The 24,320-nt window shown below is 37.3% G+C and overlaps 2 protein-coding genes across 2 annotated transcripts; one reads left to right on the top strand and one right to left on the bottom strand.

Annotated features, from left to right (window-relative positions):
• The first annotated feature begins 207 nt into the window (after window positions 1–207).
• On the top strand, window positions 208–6,455 carry LOC121405884 (snaclec 27-like). The gene is made up of 2 exons (XM_041596872.1): window positions 208–859; window positions 5,573–6,455. Exons 1-2 carry the CDS (start codon window positions 521–523, stop codon window positions 5,723–5,725), a joined length of 492 nt encoding a protein of 163 aa, XP_041452806.1. The 5' UTR covers window positions 208–520; the 3' UTR covers window positions 5,726–6,455.
• Window positions 6,456–22,596: 16,141 nt separating this feature from the next.
• LOC121406034 (27 kDa primary mesenchyme-specific spicule protein-like) lies at window positions 22,597–24,320 on the bottom strand. Its single transcript, XM_041597039.1, has one exon. The coding sequence runs from the start codon at window positions 24,168–24,170 to the stop codon at window positions 23,082–23,084; it is 1,089 nt and encodes a 362-aa protein (XP_041452973.1). The 5' UTR covers window positions 24,171–24,320; the 3' UTR covers window positions 22,597–23,081.

Here is a 24,320-nt window from a genome sequence, read left to right as displayed (position 1 = left end):
TGTAAAATCAATGACGTGGTTGAAACAAGCTCTCGGAAGATCGTCATTACAGTGGCAGCAGTTTCTTGGACAATTTCGATAATGATTCATTGTCTTTTGCGCATGCGTACAAAGTGCACACCTATATCCATCTTGTATCCCTCTCCCCCTCTCTCTCTTTCCCGTTCTCTTCGCCCGTCTATATTTCGATGTACTTTGTCATTGCGGGGGATCAATTTCCCTGATGTACGTCATCATGAACCTCTAGTTTCGCCCTCAATTTCCATGTTCCCTTTGATAACAAGCCAGGCCTCGTACTCAACAACCCAATCTAACTCTCACAGCACCACCCTCAACTCTAGCCCCATTTTGAGTCGCTTTAACACCCTTGTGCCCCACCTGTGCAAACTCATACCTTAGTGCAACACATACGTTGGTCCATTGACTTTGTCCATCTCGTAACAATTCCAAAGGAGGATTCCCAACATCTTATCAGACTTTTTGTCGCTCGACACCGCCGGGAGAAGTTAACCTCATCACTATGCTACGATTAATGTGCCTTGCCGCCCTGGCCCTAGCGGTCACTGCATGTCCGGTTGGGTGGCACCAATCCGGTAGATCTTGCTACAAGGTATCCCAGGTGTTCGCTACCTATAACGATGCGGTAAGAAGATGTGCACAGTTTAGTTCCTGTGAGACCGGATTCGGGGGACACCTGGTGTCCATCACGACCGACTTTGAGAACCAACAGGTTCTGGACATCCTGAACTACAACCAGATGGCCCGGAATGAGACCTGGCTCGGTCTAAGGACCTTCAATGGCCCAGTCGTCTGGGCAAGTGGCGAACCCCTCAATCCACGACTCACCAACCCATGGCATGTAAGTATAGAACGAACTACGATGGCCATTTAAGTGATGGTGGTGTTGATTATAGTCACATGAGAATAGTGATGTTGATTAAAGTCACATAAGAATGGTGATGTTGATAACTACTGTTTGTTTGCTTTATTTATGAAATCATACACATACAGTAATCTATAACATAATCTAATCGAAGACTAAACACTGAATGACAAGGTAGGATAACCATTTCAGAGATGTCTTAACATTTCTGTCCTTCCGTACAGTACCCGGTATATGATATTAGTAAAAATGTTCAGGCTTATATTTTACTATATTTCCGAACTAGATTTCATCATTAACCATAACCTTAACTGTTTAATTGATTGTACATAATACTATAACCCACTTCAATCCCATCTCATGCAGTGTCATAAATGAGCCAAAACAAATAAGGGACCTGGCACAGTAGGGCTTCCGGGGCAAATTTATGAAATGAGTGAGTCTTTCCTATACATGTTTAAATAAGTCATGTAAGTATTGTCAAAATGCCCTAGGTGACAACATCAATCATGAAATTGTTGTAGTTGCAGTGCCTCATATTTAGGTGTCATCGGAGGTGGATGGGGGGGGGGGGCTTTGTTATATAACGTCGTAGGTGTGTAAACTGTATTTTCAATCTACATTGCGAAATAAAAGTTTAGCAATGTTTAAACAGCGACGGTTATATCCCCCCCCCCCGCCTTTCAGTGACATCTAATTATGAGGCATTGTAACTACATGTGGCATGACGTGGTCTAGTGGACCTGACTCTCGTCTTTCAAACATAGGGTCGTGGGTTCGAATCGTAGCCATGACGTGTTTTCCTACAGCAAGAAATTTATCCACACTTTGCTGCACTCGACCCAGGTGAGGTGAATGGGTACCCGGTAGGATTAATGCCTTGCATGCACTGAGCGCCGGTGATGGTACCTCGAGCGAAAGCCGGGGTAATAATAGCAAGCGCTTTGTATCCTTAGTCAGAAAGCGCTATATAAATCCAGCTGCTATTATTATTATTATTACAATAATTTCATTATTGATTTTGTCTCAATTACCTGGGCATTTTGACAATACTTACAGTATTTAAACATGTATTCCCAAGAGCAAGATACTTTTTTCTCGAAATGGTGGAAATTGGTTGATTGGACGAGGGCAGTGATTGAACCAAAAGTATCCAACTTGACTCTTCAATGAAACTGTCTATACAAGGAAAAGGGATATTGACACTCTCGTGGGTGAAGTAATTGGATTGATCCGTTGATAGGTGTATTGATTTAAAACACATCTCGAGATAATTAGCAAGATAATGGTTACCATGGCCACCATGAACCGATTGGGGGCTCAAAATATTACTGAGGAGAACTTGTAAGAAATAAGTAAAAGAGCATCGATATCAATATCATAAACAATGATAGGTAACACTTATTATCCTGATGATGGTAGTACTACTAATAATGGTTATAATTGGAATAATAATAAATCGGACTAATGATGACACAAAATAATTAAAATTATGTTTACAGTGATGATGACGATAACGATAATAATAATGATAAGGATCGATGCCATCATCTTCATTTTCTCGTTGGAATTTATCCGTTCACCGGAAACATCAAAACCAAAGTAAAACGGTGAACTGATTGTCTGTTAGCCATATCACCAAAAATGAATGAAAAAAAAATCTTAACACTAGAATGCAATAATGAAACATAATATTTCAGCGAAAGCAAATGCATGAAATAGTAAAATTTGAAAATTAAATGAATGTCTAAATGCTTCCCTGGAGTCGTGAATTAAAGCCCTAAAGGTAAAAGGAGAAAAATGTTGTTTTTTTTAATCAATGATTGTAGATCATGCCCGTTACAATATGTTGGTGTATATGCGGGGTACAAATCACGTCAATCTTGCTTATGTTAAACAGATATTCAGATAGTCATGCTAAAAAAAAATATAAATTACATTGGCATATAAATCACATTCCGGCACATGAATACATGTTTTTTACATATGAATCATTCAACATGCTAACCCTACATTTTGTCTTCCAAAATGTCACTCGCAGCGAATTTCTTTGTTATAACTGTCTTTACAGCCTATCATATTCTTCCTCCTGCAAGCCCCCCTTTCCCATCCCATCTTTCCCTTTCCCCTTCCTAATTTCCTTAATCTAATTTCATTTCTTTTACTCTGGTTACGTCATTAATTAATACACCATGCTTCTACAAACAAACAAAAAAAGAAAGAAAAGCTTTGTTTGCAAGGTGGTATTTAAGCGGGGTTTTGAGATCTATTCCTAGGGACTTGATGATACCTGTCTTACTTCAGGCTCCTAAATAATAAGGGCAAGTTGGTTCTCTGCTCAGAATTCACAGTAAAAGGGATGCCCCGGGCTGAAGCTTTCTTTATCTCAATAAATAGAGTAAAATTCACAAAGCAAAATGCTGAAAATTTCATCAAAATGGGATAACAAATGACAAAATTACTGAATTTTAAAATTTGCATTATTCCGGTGAAACAGTTCTAGGCATGTCTTCATGAATATTCATTAGGTGGGCTGATAATGTCATATCCCCACTTGCTCTTTTGTATTTTATTGTATGAAATTGGATTTATTAGGGTTAGGGTGTATTAATCTACCAAGAACTAAAATAATTGGACTGACAACCGATTAAGTGCGTCATTTCTTGCTGCAACTTATTTCATCATAATGGAGACACATAACACATTTATGAAAAAATGAAACAATTATGATTTGATGTAATAACATAGGAAAAAGGAGAGTGTTGATGTGACATCATCAGCCCACCTAAAGAATATTCATGAAGACATGCCTAAAAACTGTTTCTCCAGAATAATGCAAATCTTTAATAGTCAATAACTTTGTTATTTGTTATCCGATTTTGATGAAATTTTCATCAATTTGCTTTGTGAATTCTACTCTATTAAATAGATATGAATATCTTCAGTCCGGAGTACCCCTTTAATACGCCCCTGTATAATTATTCGCTTTCAAGACACTTCTACCCTTGCTCTGTCTTCACATAATTGTTTTTGAATGATAATTATAATAGCTTAGGAAGCGCTTATCACTCGATTTATGGAAAGTTTGTAAGTGTTCACACCATGGCTTCGGCTGAGCAGGTGCTACGCGCATTCGTTTCAGGGAATAATGTCTGAATAAAATAATGTCATAAAGACCCTGGTTACTTTGCTGTAAGTCTAAATTAAATACGGAGCATACCTTTAATGTTTATTAATTCATCAAATGTACTATTTGCTGAAACCTATTACCCATACACTTATTGTACATAAAATTTTGGAAGGGGTGGAAATACATGAAAATATTGAAATATGATATTTAAAACTTTAAAAAGTTCTTGACTATTACTAATCTGACCACCGGGGACCAGACTTACGAAAGGTTAACTCCTCCTCAAACTCGTGATCTCCAGGGTTTCAAGTACGTGAGGCAGGAGATCAGAACAGGATGAAGTTTGTTTGTCACCATGACAACATCGGTTCACTCTATTAAAGTCAGATTTAGAAAGTAAACCTTGTAAGGAAAGACCCCTTTGAAAGATTTCGGGGCATTAATAGCAAACGGAATAACGTCAGTCCTGTCGGTTGATCAGGGAGGGGTAAGGCATCCGTCGGAAACCAAAGAGAAGGGAGTGAGGAAGGGGCAAGTAAATGGGAATGAAAAAAAGGATAGATGAAAGTGAAGGGACGTTTCATGAATTTTCCCCTCTCGTGCTATCAAGAATGTCAAGTAAGACATGATTTCCATTGCCAATATGACCAATGGATGGATTAGCTTTTCCCACCGGCTTCGATTGTAAAATATGAAGAAAAATAACATACATTTTATTTCGCTTTGAAGTTCCTTTCCATATAGCAATCAACGTCTTTTGTATGTGAAATATCACAATATGTGTAGGGTTAAAAAAAACCATGCAACCCCTTAATATTTTCTGCTACCTCATCATAGGATTTGTTATAGGAAAATCTATTTGAAGTTAAAACACCTGGTTTGCGTTAAATGCATTTGCTTGGTCACGCTTCTTTTTCGATAAGAGATTAAGGAGAGATTCTTAATCTGTCAGGATATGCAGTGGAATAAAGGTCCAAACCAGGAAATGATATACTGATAATCCTTTAAAGAAACCAAAATATTGATTAAAACTTGCAATACAAGCAAAAATAATTTATAGCTGTATTATTTTGCCTTGTAAACATCATTAGTACATTTTTGTAAAGCGAATCCATGAAAAAAAGCGCATATTTTTGGGAAACGCAAATATATGTGTGAATCCATGTCAAAGATAACTTGATATTGTTTATTGATTTAAATAAATGCGGTGCTTTATTTTATATTCAATCTTCACGAATCACATAAAAGTGGGCTCTATGCGTAAGTTGCATTTTCTATCTTAAAAATAGTTAACATAAAGAAACGGAACTGCATATAATACAAATATACTATACTTAGTTGCATTAATAGTTTTGGTTTCAGGATAGCGTGCATCCGTTCTTATTGGGCTTCCCTGCAATGTTTTAGCATCTTCCTTGCCATCAACTGTGTGAGCGGGATGAAGAACCTCAGTTGGGCCTAATATTAAACGACTTTCATGCCCATGTTCGTTATTGGCAAACCTATTATTATACAACGTTTATTACAATTTCCACATTTTTTATATCTTTTATATACAGGCTGGTAATCCCGTACGAGGACCCAATATGTGCACTGTAGCCTTCCAAAACAGATGGGCAACAAGGAATTGTAACATGAGGAGACAGTTCATCTGTGAGATGGGCGGCGAAGCTCCCCCTCCCGCCTTTTTAGTCAACCAAGAAACACCATAAATTTACCGCGGGACATCATCTTCTTCATCATCACACACCGGGCCCGTTTTCCTCGTATCCGATGGACTCTATAAGCCTTCCGAAGGACTTGAATGGGAGCCAGTAAATAAAAAACTGTTTGTACTTTATAAGACCGGTCAAAAAATTATATACTGTTTGGGGTTGATAAACCGGCCATTCCTTAACGCAAACATGATACAAGTGATTCTGTGCCAATCTCTTCACTGTAAAATAAATAGTTTTCTACCTTTACGTACCTTTTCTATCTATGTTTTTTTGTAATGTCTTGTTTCCGTCATTCTTTTTTATTTTTGAAGGAAACAACGCCTCAAGTAATAATTGTAAATTTGATTTTAGTAGCACATGTATCTTGCCGGGTTTTTTTTAAATATAGTTTTCTTGTCATTTCTGGGAAATATGTATTTACGATCAACGCAATTACAGTGTGTTCCTTTTTAATCTATCTTTGACTGGGTAATTGTCTAAATAAGAGTGTTCATGAGAAACAAATGATAAAATACCGATTTGAGGTAATTGACACCTCATCAAATAATACAAAACAAATATTACAATTTTCGTTGGAAGCTGGGTTTCGGAATTTTCATTTTGTTGGGTTCCTTATTTTAGAAAATACAAATTTATAATAGACTGTTTATAGAAAGACTGTATATTTGGTCGTTTTGATATATGTTTTTATCTGTTTTATATTAATAAAATGATTTCGATTTTACTTTTATTTTTGGTGAACAGTGTCGTGTAGTGTCATTTCATCCCCAATTTTATTTCCATCTCGCCTATTTTGGGGGGAAGATGAATAATCGATATGATCGAGCCTCAGAGTGAGTCAAAATCAGTGGTTTATGATGTGTGCTGAGGGATATTTCCCGACAAAGTATAGCAGCTTCCTGTGCTATGACGTAGTCATACGAATGAACCTTACTCCAGACCGATCAAAAATACTGCGTTATTTTGAATGGCATATTATCGATTCTTGTCTGGACTAATTTCGTTCGTGTGACTGTATCAATATGGTTTCATGACTTGGGATCTCAAAAGGGCATGACTGCGGTTTTTTTAATAGAAAAAATGATTTATCATACTTCATAGTGCGTAAGAAATTTGCATATCCACTGACATATATGAAGTATGTTTTCATCTGCCATTTTTACCTATGCTATTTCCATCTCTGTCATTTTTATTTGGTACTTTCCAAAATGATAGCAACGTCGTGCTATTTCTACGAGACAATCTCCCTGAAGAATCAAACAAAGTATGAAAAAGTCATTCCACCACAAATTCAGACTCACTCACTCATAGTCCTCACCTTTCTTTCTCTCTCTCTCGCACTCTCTCACACACACACACACAATAATGATAATAATAATAATAACAATAATAATGATAACAATATAACATTGGTAGGGCGATTGAAACAGACGTTTCTTAGCGTTAAGTTTTCTGCCTTTCAATTAAATTACCGGGGAAAACAAAATAAGGAAAAACATCCTGAAAATTTCATAAAGACCCCATAAAACAGTGTTACATTTACTCATATCCATAAAGTCTCATTCGTTCTGTCCTTTGTTGATAAATATTGACAAACTGTCCCATATTTTAAATTCAAATTTGCATGCCTGGTTTGGAAGCAGATAATAATAATAATAATCCGCTTTTATATAGCGCTTAATCCATCGGAACGACGTTTCTAAGCGCTTTACAGATATATTATTACCCCGGTCATCGGATTCAATCAGTCATTCCCGCACACAATGTGTGCACATCCTCCACTCCCTGGGGAGTATTCCAGTCAGTCGCCTGTGAGGCGCACACAATACTGGACAAGCTACAATGACTTTCACATCCTACCGGGTACCCATTTAGCACCTGGGTCGAGAGTGGCAAAGTGTGGATTAACGCCTTGCCAAAGGACGCCAGACCGCGGTGGGATTCGAACACACGACCCTCTGTTTACAAGGCGAGAGTCAGAACCACTACACCACGGCTCCTCCAGATATGTTGATCCCTTCACAAGTTTATGAAGATGAGGGTAGATGTGGTTGGTGATGGGTGTGGGAGAGGTGATGTGACTTGTGTGTGAGAGAGGGTGTGTGGGTGTATGGGAGAGGTGATGTGACTTGTGTGTGTGAGAGAGGGTGTATGGGAGAGGTGATGTGACTTGTGTGTGAGAGAGGGTGTGTGGGAGAGGTGATGTGACTTGTGTGTGTGAGGGTGTGTGGGTGTATGGGAGAGGTGATGTGACTTGTGTGTGAGAGAGGGTGTGTGGGAGAGGTGATGTGACTTGTGTGTGAGAGAGGGTGTGGGTGTGTGGGAGAGGTGATGTGACTTGTGTGTGTGAGGGTGTGTGGGTGTATGGGAGAGGTGATGTGACTTGTGTGTGTGAGAGTGTGTGGGTGTATGGGAGAGGTGATGTGACTTGTGTGTGAGAGAGGGTGTGTGGGTGTATGGGAGAGGTGATGTGACTTGTGTGTGAGAGAGGGTGTGGGTGTGTGGGAGAGGTGATGTGACTTGTGTGTGAGAGAGGGTGTGTGGGAGAGGTGATGTGACTTGTGTGTGAGAGAGGGTGTGTGGGTGTGTGGGAGAGGTGATGTGACTTGTGTGTGAGAGAGGGTGTGTGGGTGTATGGGAGAGGTGATGTGACTTGTGTGTGAGAGAGGGTGTGTGGGAGAGGTGATGTGACTTGTGTGTGAGAGAGGGTGTGTGGGAGAGGTGATGTGACTTGTGTGTGAGAGAGGGTGTGTGGGAGAGGTGATGTGACTTGTGTGTGAGAGAGGGTGTGTGGGAGAGGTGATGTGACTTGTGTGTGAGAGAGGGTGTGTGGGAGAGGTGATGTGACTTGTGTGTGAGAGAGGGTGTATGGGAGAGGTGATGTGACTTGTGTGTGAGAGAGGGTGTGTGGGAGAGGTGATGTGACTTGTGTGTGAGAGAGGGTGTGTGGGAGAGGTGATGTGACTTGTGTGTGAGAGAGGGTGTGTGGGAGAGGTGATGTGACTTGTGTGTGAGAGAGGGTGTGTGGGAGAGGTGATGTGACTTGTGTGTGAGAGAGGGTGTGTGGGTGTATGGGAGAGGTGATGTGACTTGTGTGTGAGAGAGGGTGTGTGGGAGAGGTGATGTGACTTGTGTGTGAGAGAGGGTGTGGGTGTGTGGGAGAGGTGATGTGACTTGTGTGTGTGAGGGTGTGTGGGTGTATGGGAGAGGTGATGTGACTTGTGTGTGTGAGGGTGTGTGGGTGTATGGGAGAGGTGATGTGACTTGTGTGTGAGAGAGGGTGTGGGTCCGGGATGTGTGCGAGGGTTTGGAGGAGGTTGTATGTCTGTGTCTGGAAGAATGGGTAGGTGTCGAACTTTCTGCCTACACACAAGTTATTACTTTTTCACACTTTGTTTGATTCTTCTCCCAGCAATATGGCGCAATTGAGATTTTATACCATCGTCTGGAGACTACCTTGTAGTCAGTCATGCATGCGATGATCCGTATGAAAATGATAAAAAAATGAGAGGGAAAATAGTTATATCAGCATGATCAGGACACACATGTATCAATAAACCAATGTTCATGCTTTAGTAACTTCAATCTCATTGGACATTTTTTTCTGACTCACTCGGTGATTCGCGCACTTAAAAGTGTTAAGGTTTGGGCACCAACACCAGAAAGGACAAGCTGTTACACCAGTGAGTGACACTATTGCCATGTTTACATAGTGACTCGACTCGGGGGCTCTCCACGCGAGTCGTGCTCAACACCGCAATGTGATCCCGTTTATACTGAAACAAAAAGGTGAGTTCGACACGGCTCATGGATCCCACTCATCGCGTTTACACAGAATAAACTTGCCGTGTCGAGCACGGCTCGCGTGTCGAACCCCGAGCCGAGTCACTGAGTAAACACGATGTATGTTTTACACTGCGGTCACACTGACTTCATACAGTCATTTAACTCCACACTGTGGTACGCATTAAACAACAACAAGCAAGAAATCACGTAGGCCTATATTCTGTCAGAGCAAATTGATAAGAAAAGATACATTCAATCATAAATGCATAAAAACATAAAGTAGTAGCATCCTCCCTCCTATCTCTTAAAATAGAAGTACTTGGCAACTGATATCTCTCACAGCAGGATAAGGGTGAGGTTAAAAAGTTTCAATCAGGAAGGGAAGGATATGACATATGCTCTGACCTTTCTGCTATATGTAGTCCCACCTTGTTAAAATTTATGTATGCCCTTCAAATCTACACCTTAGTCCCATATACAGGATAATCATTTAACATATTACTAGATGTTCTGGAGACGCGGTTTTTAGTTCAGTTTGAACCAGGGAAAGTTGATGTGTTCAGCATCTCTATGTGTAAAAAGCCAAATCTATTAATTTTTCGTTAGGAGAACATTTTGGCAATTGAAGTTTAGTGTAAAAAAGTCATACACTGCAGAACTACATCGACTGCACGAATTAATAATAATAATAGTCATTTATATAGCACCATCTATCTTATAAATATTCTATTCCGAGGCGCGTTGTTATTATCATTATTACCCCCGGCTTTAGCTCGAGCTGCCTCTCAGCACTCATGCATTCAAGGAATTGATCCTGCCGGGTACCCATTCACCTCACCTGGGTCGAGTGCAGCACAATAAAGATGAATTTCGTGCTGAAGGAAATTACGCCATGGCTTGGATTCGAACCCACGACCCTCTGTTTCAAAGTCAGAAGACTTATCCACTGGGCCACAACGAATACGAATTCGTATTCATCTTACCACGCAAATGTAAAAGTTTAACAATTGATAATTACATCAGAGAGGTATGGTTACTTTCATAAAGACGGATGCATGCATTATAATGGATGCCGGCGATCACTCCAAATATAGTCTGTTTCTCTCTCGTTTCGGAAAGGCGGAAAATTGCCAAAGTGTCTAAAAATACATAAAACTAACTTTTGCCAAAGAGGCGAGCCAACTTAATCTAAGAATAGACTGTGATGTAAGCTGCCCATTTAAAAAGGGAAATTCATCGTCAAAATTTAGGACATTTTTCTGGCAGTAAAATCATCAAGGAGAGTGTCAAAGTGAAGGTAATAAGCCATTTTTTTAGTTTAAAATTGACATTGCAATCTTTTAAAGGAAATCAAAAGATTTCAAAAAGAAATTAAAACAAAATGAATCATGTCGATTTGCCTTCACTTTTGAGACATCTTTCTATTACATATTTATTTTCTTTTGGAAAAATCGTCATTCTGTGATATCTAGTTGAGATCTGTTAAAAAAACGTGAATGAATTATTTATTTTTTCTCATTTTTCCTTTGATGTGCCACTTGTAGCCATGAGCAATCATCGCTTTAATGCGATGGTCCGGGATGGAAGTATTTATAACTCCATGAATAGAGTAGAATTCACTGAGAAAATGCCGAAAATTTCATCCAAATCGGATAACAAATAACAGAGTTATAGAATTTTAAAGTTTAGCAATATTTTGTGAAAACAGTCGTCATGAATATTCATTAGGTGCGCTGGTGGTGTCACATCCCCACTTGTTCTTTTGTATTCTATTATATGAAATTAGGTTTATTCAGATTTTTTCCTCAAAAAAATTGAAAAATTTGATTGACAACTGATTTAGTGCATTAGATATCTATTGCAGTGACTTATTTCAATATAAGGGAGACATATTATTCACACAAGTATGAAATAATGAACAAAATATGATTTTATGTAATATCATAAGAAAACGGAAAATGGGGATGTGACATTATCAGCCCACCTAATGAATATTCATGACGACTTATTTCACAAAATATTGCTAAACTTTAAACTTCAATAACCTAGATATTTGTTATCAGATTTTGATGAGATTTTCCGCATTTTGCTCAGTGAATTCTACTCTATGTAATAAGATATAGATATTTTCAGCCCGGACCATCCCTTTAACTTCACCATAACCCCTTAACCACCTTAAACGTTTGACGTATTTCGTATAATTTGACAGGTTGGGCCGAAAATTCACTAAATGTCAACTGCAAATGAGTAACTGGAGTTGTTTGGCTTGGTTTAGGGGGCATGGGGTTATCTTCAATAACGGAGACGGGGCAGGAAGTTCCGGAGACTCGTAGGGGAAGGATGAGGTTTATTTAGGGTATATCACGTGGGGGAAGTAAGAGGTCATAAAAGATGACAATTTTGTGACCCTCTAATCATTCGAATGTCACTACTGTACCCCCTTTACTTTGACCCAATTGTTAGAATAATATTCATTCATTTCAATATGAATGATTGCAAAATACTTTGAAATTAGTCAAGACATGAATATTATAGTAATTGAGGCTTGTAATAATATCAATGAAATAAAAAAAACCTAGATAAAGGTCATTAAAAAAAATCTGCGAAAAAAAAAAACGAGTCAGATATTATCCATTTGTCCTAGTCGATATTTCTTAAACGGAATTAATTTTTGATTTAGGGCCTATTCAATTTATAATTGGCTTCTTCATCTGTTTAAAGTGTAGGCTATTCACAAAAAATGTCATGGTAAAAGTCAATAATCCACAGTAGTTTTATACAATGCTTTATATTCTCTAGCATTATGTTCTCTTTTTTGCAACGATGATTCTAAAAAGTAAGACATCAATCTGGAAGTGGAAATTTGAGCGAATCGAGCAAAAATTAATATTTTGAAGAATTGAACCGACATTCACTCGATGAAAAGTGAGTTTCATTTGTTTATACAGTCAGTTTCACTTTTTTGAAAGTAAATTTGTATGAAACTTTTGTGTGTTCAATGTGAAGTCATTTTTTGAATATATATTCAAAAAATCGTATCACGATTACCCATTTGTCGCAGTTGATTTTTTTACAACGGAAATAAGTTTACTATACTTAAGTCATAATTGGCTTTGCATCTCTTCAAAAGTGTGATTTGATATTTATTTGAAAATATTCATTTCATTTCAAAATATTTCTTCCTTCCATCATCTTAGATGCATTATACATAACGTATTTTTTGAGGTCCTATTCACAAGCTCTGCTTTACTTTACACACCGGATATGGATTCCTCGTAAAAATACTTATACTAATTCATTTTAGAGTGAGCTTAATGTTTGATTTTTAATTGAATTTTTGGAATTGACAATTGAACAAAAATTCTAATAACACAATGTCTGCATTCCTCTGCATGCGTTGGATTGGTAAGTCATTAGAGCTTTCAACGCCCTTGCGTCACTGTTAAAGATAGATTTCGTTGAAAACCGACGAAAGATTCCTAATGATATCTCAGGTCCCAATGCGAATCTATTGTCTTTCAATCTGAACCTACTCACGAGTATTACTCATAGGCGTGATGCGCAGTATGGTGTCTCCACTGTGCCAAACCGCGGGTAAATGATTGATTTTTTTTTCTTTCGAAACTTTTTATTGATCAAACAATCGGTACGTACAACAATAATCATGATCTTGACCATGGTCATAAAATGTCAACCTCAAAGACAAGTATTCCATAGCACACAAAATACATTTCATACTCCTCTATAAATGAGACTAGATTTATTTGTGTTTCCTAATATATAAATTGTTTTTAAAACAAAGATTTGTTTTCAATATTGTTGTTATTGAAATATCATATTTATATCTGCAAATTCAATAATAGTCTCCCTAATATTGTTAAATTTAAATCCTTTGTTAAGAAACAGAAAGAAATAGAATATTTTTTAGCAAGGAAGAATCACAAACTGTCTACTCATTTTAAGAAATGGCGTTTTGAGATTTGAACCCCCTTGTAATTTTATAGGACCATCTTTCGATCATAGTAGAATGTAACATGTACTTGTATGTTTATCCCCTACCCTTGATTATAACTTTTACTGTATGTCTTGATGTCCTTCATGCCTGAAAAAAAAAGATTTGTTTTCAATTTTTTTTCTTTTAAAATCGTTACCAGAATTAACATTGTAGAAATATGATGAATACATTGTGAGTCAGATCAAAATGATGACGCTCACTCGAGACTTTATTTATCCTTCATTCTTAAAAAAAAAATCTACAATTTACAGCAGAGGAGAACGTAGAACTGTAGTTGATATTTAACCCCCCTAGACGTTTCGGCATGGGACATTTACGGCCTTTGCCAGCGTCATAAGCTTTAATTTATCAATTCCATAATCGATTAAAATTGTGATATATGACATTATAGGCAATGATTCAACAATTAAAAAAAATGCATTTTTCATGCAATTCACCACTTTCAATCTTTTATTTGTTAGAGGGAACATGGAAGAAACACTTGAATCATAAGATATTTCTCTCAAATCAATTTAGAATCGGAAAACAGTAAATAACAGTCATTTAGCCCCCTAATTTAACGGTTTCATCTGACGAATAGAAAATACATACTGTGTTTTTTCTGTGATTATTTTTAAGTCCCTCTTTTTACTTTATATTCTCCTCTCTCAATTCCCTCTTCGCCATTTCTACCTTGTCATTTTCCCCTGCAACATGAGTCATGTAATAATCTGTTGAACTTATATTGAAAACATTGCCAAGATCTAGGGTTCGACATGTTACCTTGCTATCGAGGGGGGTAACCTAGAGAGTCAAGGCGGGGCACATATGACCTCCATTCGTCAAGTATTGCTCAGCAGCAAACAAAAGGAGACCTGTCTTGAGAAAGTTTCGTTCCATTGATTATCAAAACTCCATACACTCTTAGATACTGTCCCCTTCGCCGCCAAACTTCGCCGGCGAATTTCACCGGAAAAATGCTCCATGTGTCCAACCAACATTTTTCTTTGGGCATTTGTATTAATCACGTGTGATGAAAATTTTGCCCATTCTAAAGTAATTGTTGCTTATCTTTTAACCTTACTGGATAATATGCTTCCCGTATTTGGTAAAATACTGCCCTCAATTGGTTGGACACATTACCGTAGTGCTGGTTAAAATTTTACCCAATCCTTTTTTTTACAGTGTAAATATATTTTCGGGAAATGATAATTATCCTCACCCTTGCAAAAAACGAATTCGGAAAACGAGACGGTAATTCCTAAAATTTCAGCAGATATAGCGAATATGCTAAAGCAAACCAGAACTTTTCTCTGAAGGTCTTTTTTCCGAAGATCAGAAAAGTTTTATATTATGTCTGCTAATCTGACCAAACGACCCGGCCTCATATCACAAACGTATTGGCCTCATTGACGGAAATATTGGCGTCACTTCCCAATCGTCATTTAAGTAACGAGTCCCTGTACACAGCTTATCAGGTACCAGCACATGGCGACTTTGACCACACTTCAAGCGCTGAAACTCCTAAAACAAGCCTGTAATTTAATTTCGAAGGTCTGTTGTATGAGGATAGAAGACGCTAATGAGAATTATCAATTTGACAAGTATCGTGAAGTTTTCGAAGGGGACAACGAATGCATACACACACCCACAAATCCACACGCACCCTCACCCAAATAAGATAAAACAAATACATACCATCCCACTTTACCTGAACATGCTGAAGAGGGGTAGGTTGTTCTCCCTCTGACAAAAATTAAATGACCCTATTTTATCATTACAACATATTTCTGAGGGATAATGCTTAGCAATGATTTTTTTTCTTAACGGACAAGTCCACCCCAACAAAAACTTGATTTGAATAGAAAGAGAAAAATTCAATAAGCATAATATTGAAAAGTTCATCAAAATCGGTTGTAAAACAAGAAAGTTATGACATCTTAAAGTTTTGCTTCATTTCACAAAACAGTTATATGCATATCTCAGTCGGTATGCAAATGAGGGAATTGATGACATCACTCACTCCCTATTTATTTTGTATTTCATTATATGAAATACGAAATATTTTGATTTTCTCGTCATTGTCATGTGAAATGAAGTTTCATTCCTCCCTGAACACGTGGAATTCAAATCATTTTAACATTTTGTGCTTCAGGCAAGGAGGTCCTAGTCATCAAATTCGTAAAAATCGAAATATTGTATAATTCAGACAATAAAAAACAAAAGAAATAGTGAGTGAGTGACATCATCGACTCTCTCATTTGGATGTAACTGGCTCGTTCATACAACTATTTGTCAAAAATAAGCGAAACTTTAAAATGTCATAACTTTCTTATTTTACATCCAATTTTGATGAAATTTTCAGTGTTGTATTAGTTTGATTTTTCTCTATTTATGCAAATCAGCATTTTTCTGGGGTGGACTTGACCTTTAATGAAATGTTTGGCGCTCGACGAGATTCTCCATGTACACAATAAATTGCTCCATCGAGTTCCACTCCACCACACACACATCCACACACCGACACACCAACACATGCACATATACCCAAGACGTGAAGGGATAGTATATATTTCAAAATTATATGGATTACCCTTTGCTCTTTTTGGTATCAGATCTTATCTTAATTCGCATTCATCCATTTCCAAAAGGCAAATTTGCATCTTTTAAAGTTTAAGCATTGAATTCATTCTTTATTTTGGAAATAGAAATCAACTACAGTAATATTGTAGACCTATTAGGAAATAAAATCCTTTGAAAAAAGGCTGGAAGAATGGATTTGATTTATCCTTGCCACATAGCAGCAGACAAATCCAACTTTATTCAAAATTCAATGTAGGAGTGTATATTGAAATCTCATGAACATGAGTTATCATGCAACATAGTCTCCAAAGAAATCTCATAAACTCCTGATTAACAATTTCCTTGTCTCTCTTTTCGAATTGTTTGTTAATTTTCGACTAGGAATATTATGAAAACATAAAGAGCTTGGGAGAAAAGCAATGGAATTTTAATGAAATTATGTGTAAACTAAAAATAAATGAAATTCAAAAAAAACAAATGGCAAACGAGAGTGTGTGTGTGCACGTGTGAGTGTGTATGTGAAGGAGTGTGAGTGGATAGGTGCGAGTGTGTGTGTGTGTGTGAGTGAAAGACAAAGAGAGAGTGGAAGAGATGGGAGGTAGAGAGAATGGAGGGAGTGATGGGGCAAACGAGCTTGAAAACCGGTTCGATTGTGTATTACGATCATGGTAGGGGATAATACGTCGTGCTAAAATAATCCTTCTAAAAGAGATGTGAAAATATCTACAACAAGTATTCCCAGTTATAGAAATTAACCTTAGTTGTTTTTTTTTACATGAACGTTTAGATGTTCAGCAGTGTGACCTACACAAATTTAACCAGGCTGTGACGCACAAACACCCGTGCCTTCTCGATCAAACGAGTGTGAAAATCGATTCGATTGTGTATTACGATCATGGTGGGGGATAATACGTTGCGCTAAAATAATCATCCTAAAAAGATATGAAAATATCTACAACAAGTATTTCCAGCATATGTTATAAGAAATTATCTTTAGTTATTTTTCAGATGAACATTTAGATTAGAATGTGTAGCAGTTAGACATACGCAAATCCAACCAAGCTGTGACGCACAAACACACCGTGCCTTCTCGGTCTTTGAGCAGAGCAGTCTTGTAAACCCCTCAGGGCAAATTTCATCTTCACGTGCTATATATTCAAGGGCAATCACGACGTCCATTTTAGAGTGGCTCAGGTGATAAGTCGGGCAACCTTTAAGATACCACTATTGGTCATTGGGTACGACTTCCCTAAGAAAAATGCAACATCATTTTGTGACAGCATTTACAATAGCCAGGAGCACAATGATTCTGCAAAACTTCATTAGATGAATGTGCATGTCTTAAAGCGTGGATGTCTTGAAAAAGGTGTTTTAAATGATGTTCTTTTTTCAATTTTACATAATCATTTTTTTCTCACCTCGACCAAATGATAATAACTGCGTTTTTATTTTTTGTATAAAACGAGTTTTAACTCAATTTGCCATGTTTGTATAAATGCTTGATTGATTGGTAACACCACAAATAATTAATTACATATGCGTCCAATTTGTAACTGATCCCTTTGGGAAACATTCCCTTTTAATTAGAATCCATGCTTCAGCTACAATGTAACGTAGCTGAAGCCTTAATTGCTGATTATTAAGTAGGCCTAAGGGGGAAATAAGGCCTATTCTTCCTAACTACCCCATCCTAGTATTCGGTTGATTTGAATTTTTAAAAATCTAATTAATCCGACACCGTCGACATTTTCCGCGACCTTTCCGCTGTTGCGAAATTTTTCGACTATGGTATTTGCGGATTATTACTTCTAAATCCTACGTATCTATTGACACCAAATTATAGATGTTTAGGTATACGGTTGGGAAATTACTTAACATTGGGTAAATGCATGCCAGACCCCAAAATTGCCACAAAACGGGATTTTGTCTACAAAAACAATATAAATTGAGGTTTCTTTTTCGTCATTTTTTTGTATAAAATGTGATTATTCTTACTTAAATCATCTGAGTTTATTGATTTATGCATAACTTTTGCTTCTAAAAATTTCTGCTATAAATTTGACGAAACATAAAGAAAAACATGGTCGAAAACAGAGTAATGCATAAGAAGGTACAAATTAATTTTTTAAACAAGATTTATTTTTCATTCGCAATTGTTAGCAATGCTGTAAAGAAAATCAACACCGATTATTGAAGCTTTGTTTTTAGCGCATACATTCGTAATTCCAAAGCTTCGTTATTCCGAAGGTTCGGATATTCCGAAGGTTTGTTATTCCGAAGGTTCGGATATTCCGAAGGTTTGTTATTCCGAAGGTTCGTATTTCCGAAGGTTCGTAATTCCGACGTTTCGTTAATCCGAAAACGATATGAGGTTCGTAATTCCGAAGGATCATTAATCCAAAAACGAACTGAGGTTCGGTAATTCCGGATGTTCGTTAGTCCGAAAAGGTAATGATTAACGAACCTTATTTTGTTTTCGGACAAACGAACCTCATTTCGTTTTTGGATTATCGAACCTTCGGAATAACACCACAAATGTTCGGATTAACGAACCCTTTTACGTTTTCGGATTAACGAACATCGAGGTATAGGCTGTTTACGTGTTTCGGAATTACGAACCTCCGGAATAAAGAACTGTCGGAATAACGAACCTTCGGAATTACGAAGTGTAACCGTTTTTAGTGAATTAGAGAAAAAGGTAGGTTTACGCATAAATTATCATGGTTGATTCAAATTAGCAAAAATATCATTTTGGAAAAAATAACCATACAGCCTTGTAGATTACCTCCCATACTTTCATCATGCCAATTTTCTTCTTGTTGTTTTTGCTTCTTGTTCTTGTTGTTCTTCTACATATTATTATTATTATTTCTTCTACTACTATTATTGTTATCACCACAATCGTTATCAAACTTACATTCTTCTTGATTAAAACATAAAATTTAACTTTGCAGAGTCCCAAATCACTGATACATAATACTAATTGGGTTGGAATGAGTCTGGCATTAATGCTTCAACGTTTCAGAGCACTGACTATACACTTTCGTATATTCAGCTATCGAATATGATAACGATAACTTCGTTCGTAAACCTGAGAATCGATATCATTCCAGTCTAAACGATCACAGATATGGATGGAACGATCTATCGTAACATAGTTAGTGTGTGGGAGCAAATATCATGCTGTATATTAAGAATATAAGTGTAAATTAGTCTAAAGTGAAAGTTATTTTGATCCTATGGCAAAATGTCAAAAAGTAATTGTGAAATAAGAAGAATATTGATAATGTGATAATACAATTATTTTTTAAAAATATTTTAATACATTATATTTATCATGAATAAGTAAAATGAAATGTAACATTCCATTGAAGTGTGAACTAGATATCTTATTTATTCTATTGGATAAACCTAGGTTTAATTATGAGAATGCCACACTTTCTAATTTTGTAATCATTTTAAGTGGTGAATATTATCATTAAATGGTAATTTAGAAAAAAAAAATATATAAGTGTGTAGGTAAGTATTTAAGCAAGGAAGTAAATAAGTAAATAAATGAGTGAACAATCAGTTAACTTGGTAGGAAGGTTATTAATCAAAAAAGTAGGTGATGTAAGTACATTTACGGAAGCGGATCCAGCTTTCGACAATAGGGGGGGGGCCGAAATTTTTTTCATCAACATATTTCTCGCTTGGCCGCTATAATCTATTTTTGATTGGTTTTTCACGGGGTAGTCCTAACTAAAGACTGACGTTTTAAGTATATGTTAGTCTTAACACGATAAGGTATCTAGTGTGGTATTAATATATAATATGAGCGCGAAGCGCGAGCTACATTCTTTGATATTTTATGTCCTTAGAACTGAAGATTCGAAGCAGTTTTTATAATCATGAACAAAAATAAGTATCCGACTAAACAATGCGAGCGCGAAGCGCGAGCAGTAAATTCATTATAGTAACGTGAAAATGGACTCAATAAGGACTGTTTTTAGTGATTAATAAAGAGGATACAAGTATCACCAATAATATAATGACAGTGCGAAGCGCGAGCTAAAAAAAATGATATTCCGACCTGAAAACTGGACAGTACAAGCGCTATTTTATTTGAATAAAGAACAAGCTGTGTGTCTCAAACAATTAAATGCGAGCGCGAAGCATGAGCTTATATTTTTTATATACTGACATGATAAAGGAGCATTTTGACAAATTTTGGAAAAATTTGCAAAGAAGATAAATATCTCACAAATCAAACAATGCGAGCGCGCAGAGCGAGCTGAAAATTTTGATATAACAGTTTGTATAAATCAAACAAAATAATTAAAGCTTGATGTGCCTGCTAAAATATTGTTTACAAATTGATTTTAGAACTGGATATGAAGTGTCATTTAATCCTCTTGAATGGGATTCATTATACAGGCAATGCGAGCGCGAAGCGCGAGGGAAAATTTTCATATAAAGTCTATTTTCCAATTCTTCCCCTCACCTTTTTCTTGTTTCCTTTCGGGGTCGGGCCGGCTGTCAAGAGGCTGTAAATTACATATCATTGGTATATACCTCCTTTTTACTTTTCTTTCTGTTTTTGTAGTTTCTATCAAGATAAAGAGTTCACTTTTCCTGCAGGTTGTCAAAAAATAGGGGGGGGGGGCCGGGGCCGGATCCCTCCTCGATCTGCGCCTGATTTCAGTAGGCCTAATTACGTAAAAGCCTACAAAAAGGAAGGAAGGGTGTGAGTCCTAGTTTGGATTTAGCTAACATATCAAACAAATCAGAAGACTGGTTGATATTTTAAAAAGTTATTAGTGAACGTGTATTTGATTTGGAAAAGAAAATTAGAAATCATCATGACATCATCATGACATCATCAATTTTATCATCCTCATTCCGACATGCTGGTTTAGTGGTAAGAATAACCGTCTCAGCATGAACGAAAGGTTGAGTGCAATCCCTGGCCGAGTTGTTTTAAAGACTTTAAAAATGGGATCTTCTGTCTTTCTTTTAGAGAAAATATGTTATTATTATCATTATTATAATGATTATCATTGTTGTTATAATTATTATTATTTTATTCATTGTTATTAGTAGTACTACTACTACAATTATTTTCATTATTATTCCTATTGTTATTACATTATCATTATAATACTTTCATTATTATTATTATTAACTTTTACTAATATAGCCACTTTATCATTGGGATGCACATAAGCATAATCGGCATCATTTTCACAATCTCCACCACATCTTTTATCATAATCATCATCATCATCATTATCACCATCATCATCATCACCATCATCATCATCATCATCATCATCATCACCATCACCATCATCACCATCATCATCACCATCATCATCATCATCATCACCATCATCACTATCATCACCATCATCACCATCATCACCATCATCACCATCATCATCATCATCATCATCACCATCATCATCATCACCATCATCATCACCATCATCACTATCATCATCATCATCATCATTAAAATCATCAAAACCAATGGGATGTACTTGTTTTTTGTAATCTTTTTCATATGAATCATTCTTGATAATTACCATGAACACCACAACCGCCATCATCATCATTATCACTGTCATCATCCTAAACATCACGGTCAACCCCAAGACATGTTGATAGGGGGCAATAGAAAAAATATATATATTCTATTTTCCATTAATTATACATTATCAGGAAGGATATTACATTTTGAAAGACCCCTCCCCCATTTACCTCACAACCATGATCAACAGTTGATGATCATAGTTGTTAATCCCAGGGCTATGATTATCTGGATCAATTGTTGATCATCATAATCTTTATCATCATCATCAACGCCATTACTAGGGCGATTTAATATTGTTTGTCAAAACACCCACGACTTGATCAATCATTCAACTGCCCACACACTCAATCAACCAACCAATCAATCAATCGATCAGACAAACAATCAATCAGTCAGTCAATCAATCAAGCAATCAAACGAACAACCAACCAATCAATCAATCAACCAATCAATCAATCAACCGATCAATCAATCGATCAGACAATCAATCAGTCAGTCAATCAATCAATCAATCAAACAATTAATCAACCAATCAATCAAACAATTAATCAACCAATCAATCAAACAATTAATCAACCAATCATGAAAACAAACGATCATTAATCATCAGCCAATCAAACAATTACTCATACACTCGGTCTCATAATCACTCGATCAATCAACTCGATCAATCAATAAAAAATCAATCAATCAACCAACCAACCAAACATTAAAACAATATATCAAGCATTCACTCACTCACACAAGTCACCCACTCTCTTCTTCTTTTGTTCATTCACTCACCAAATCAATCAATCACTTTTAATTAATCAATCAATACCTCAAACAGTTGATCAACCAATCGAATGCATATTATCAAAGACAATACGTCGTTCCTACCAACTCAGTCCACAATCAGCAACAAATTGGAAAACTCATACGATTATGTACAATGAAATAAATTCGTTTAATGTAATTTTACACTTGTTGCAAAATATTATATTGTACATCTTTTTCGTTCAAATGTAACATAGAAAATATCAACATCACAAAACTACACTCTGTCATTGCGTCAATTAAACTGACTATAGTTGAAATAAAAACTAATATAACAAATGAGATCATTGTTAAAGTATTCCTTGTTTAAAAAAATGAACAAATATTTATTTTCTTACTGAGAATTGCTCGAACTATCATCTTCAATTGAATTAAATATCAGTGGATAGCAAATTCTGAGAAATAACGATCAGAGAGTTGCTGGCAAGGCTAGGAAGGTGAAAATTCCCTTGTTAATAAGTTTTCACAGTTTCATTTCCTCCTTGTTTTTCTGAATGTCCTTGGGTCAAAGTTAACACGTCCGCCATTTTGGATTCTTAGGTGACGAGAATCAGGGCACATTATTTTAAAAAAAAGATAAAGAGTTTGTCAGAGTCTTATGCGCCCCCAACGTTGCTCCTCATGAGCAGACCGCTTTCAAGCTCAATGTATCCGTTGCGAATCTGAGCTGGTGTTTCAACAAGCATACCCATTCCAGGATTCGAAGGTACTGCACCGGTAAGTGGTGGACTGACTGGCATGGAACACATGGAATACATAGGCTCGTCGCATCGTCGGACAAACCACTCACCCATCCCGTTCATGGCTGCACAGTATGAGTGTTGTTGATCCAGGAGTTGATTGTTAGGTTCCCCTCGTGCCCAGTTAACGAACGGTAGAGGCTGTTGTGTTGTGCTCCAACCGGAAGGCCACTTCCACCCTTCATACCTCTCAAGAAGCTGGTTCCATTTGTTGTGAAGACCTGTCCAGAACGGGATGTCAATGCGCATATTTGTGGTTGAAAGGCTCTTAAGGTGGTTGATGACTGCGTTTGATGTTTGGATATCGGGAATTGTCATTACACCAGCGAGTACAGGGGTTCCACAAGGGGCATTCTGCTCACACATCAACTCGGCATCATTCCATTTCAGCGCTCTCGGCATCATCTTAAAACATTGCTGTCCAATGAGGAACCAGCCTCCTTTACATTTTGAACCAATAGCTTGTCCTTGTCCTTGCCCTGGGCCCATACCTGGCCCCATTCCTGGGCCCATTCCTGGTCCCATTCCTGGCCCTTGTCCTGGCTGTCCTGGCCTCATTCCTGGACCCTGTCCTGGCTGTCCTGGCCTCATTCCCGGTCCTTGTCCTGGCTGTCCTGGTCTCATTCCCGGTCCCTGCCCTGGCTGTCCTGGCCTCATTCCTGGACCCTGTCCTGGCTGTCCTGGTCTCATTCCCGGTCCCTGTCCCGGCTGTCCTGGCCTCATTCCTGGACCTTGACCTGGTTGATTTGGTTGATTTGGTCTCATTCCTGGCCCTTGCCCTGGTTGGTTTGGCTGATTAGGTCTCATTCCTGGCCCTTGTCCTGGCTGGTTTGGTTGATTTGGTCTCATTCCTGGGCCCTGCCCAGGCTGTCTTGCTCCGGGGCCTTGTTGCTGCTGGGCGATACATATCGCCGGCAGGACAAGTAATAATGCCAACAACTTCATGGCTAAAAGGTGTGCTGTTCTCTTCCTCTCAGGCAAATATCAGAATATATTGCCCTGCCCAATGTTCAAACCAAGTGAGAGTGAAATTACGGAATGTCCTACTGTATTGAGCAACCCAGCGTCGAATGCATATAGACTTGTGTTGAAGGG

Source organism: Lytechinus variegatus, chromosome 19 (assembly GCF_018143015.1).
Source record: "Lytechinus variegatus isolate NC3 chromosome 19, Lvar_3.0, whole genome shotgun sequence".
Classification (NCBI taxonomy): domain Eukaryota; kingdom Metazoa; phylum Echinodermata; class Echinoidea; order Temnopleuroida; family Toxopneustidae; genus Lytechinus; species Lytechinus variegatus.
Note: the sequence above shows the minus strand (reverse complement) of the source record. Positions and strands in the feature narration are given on the sequence as shown.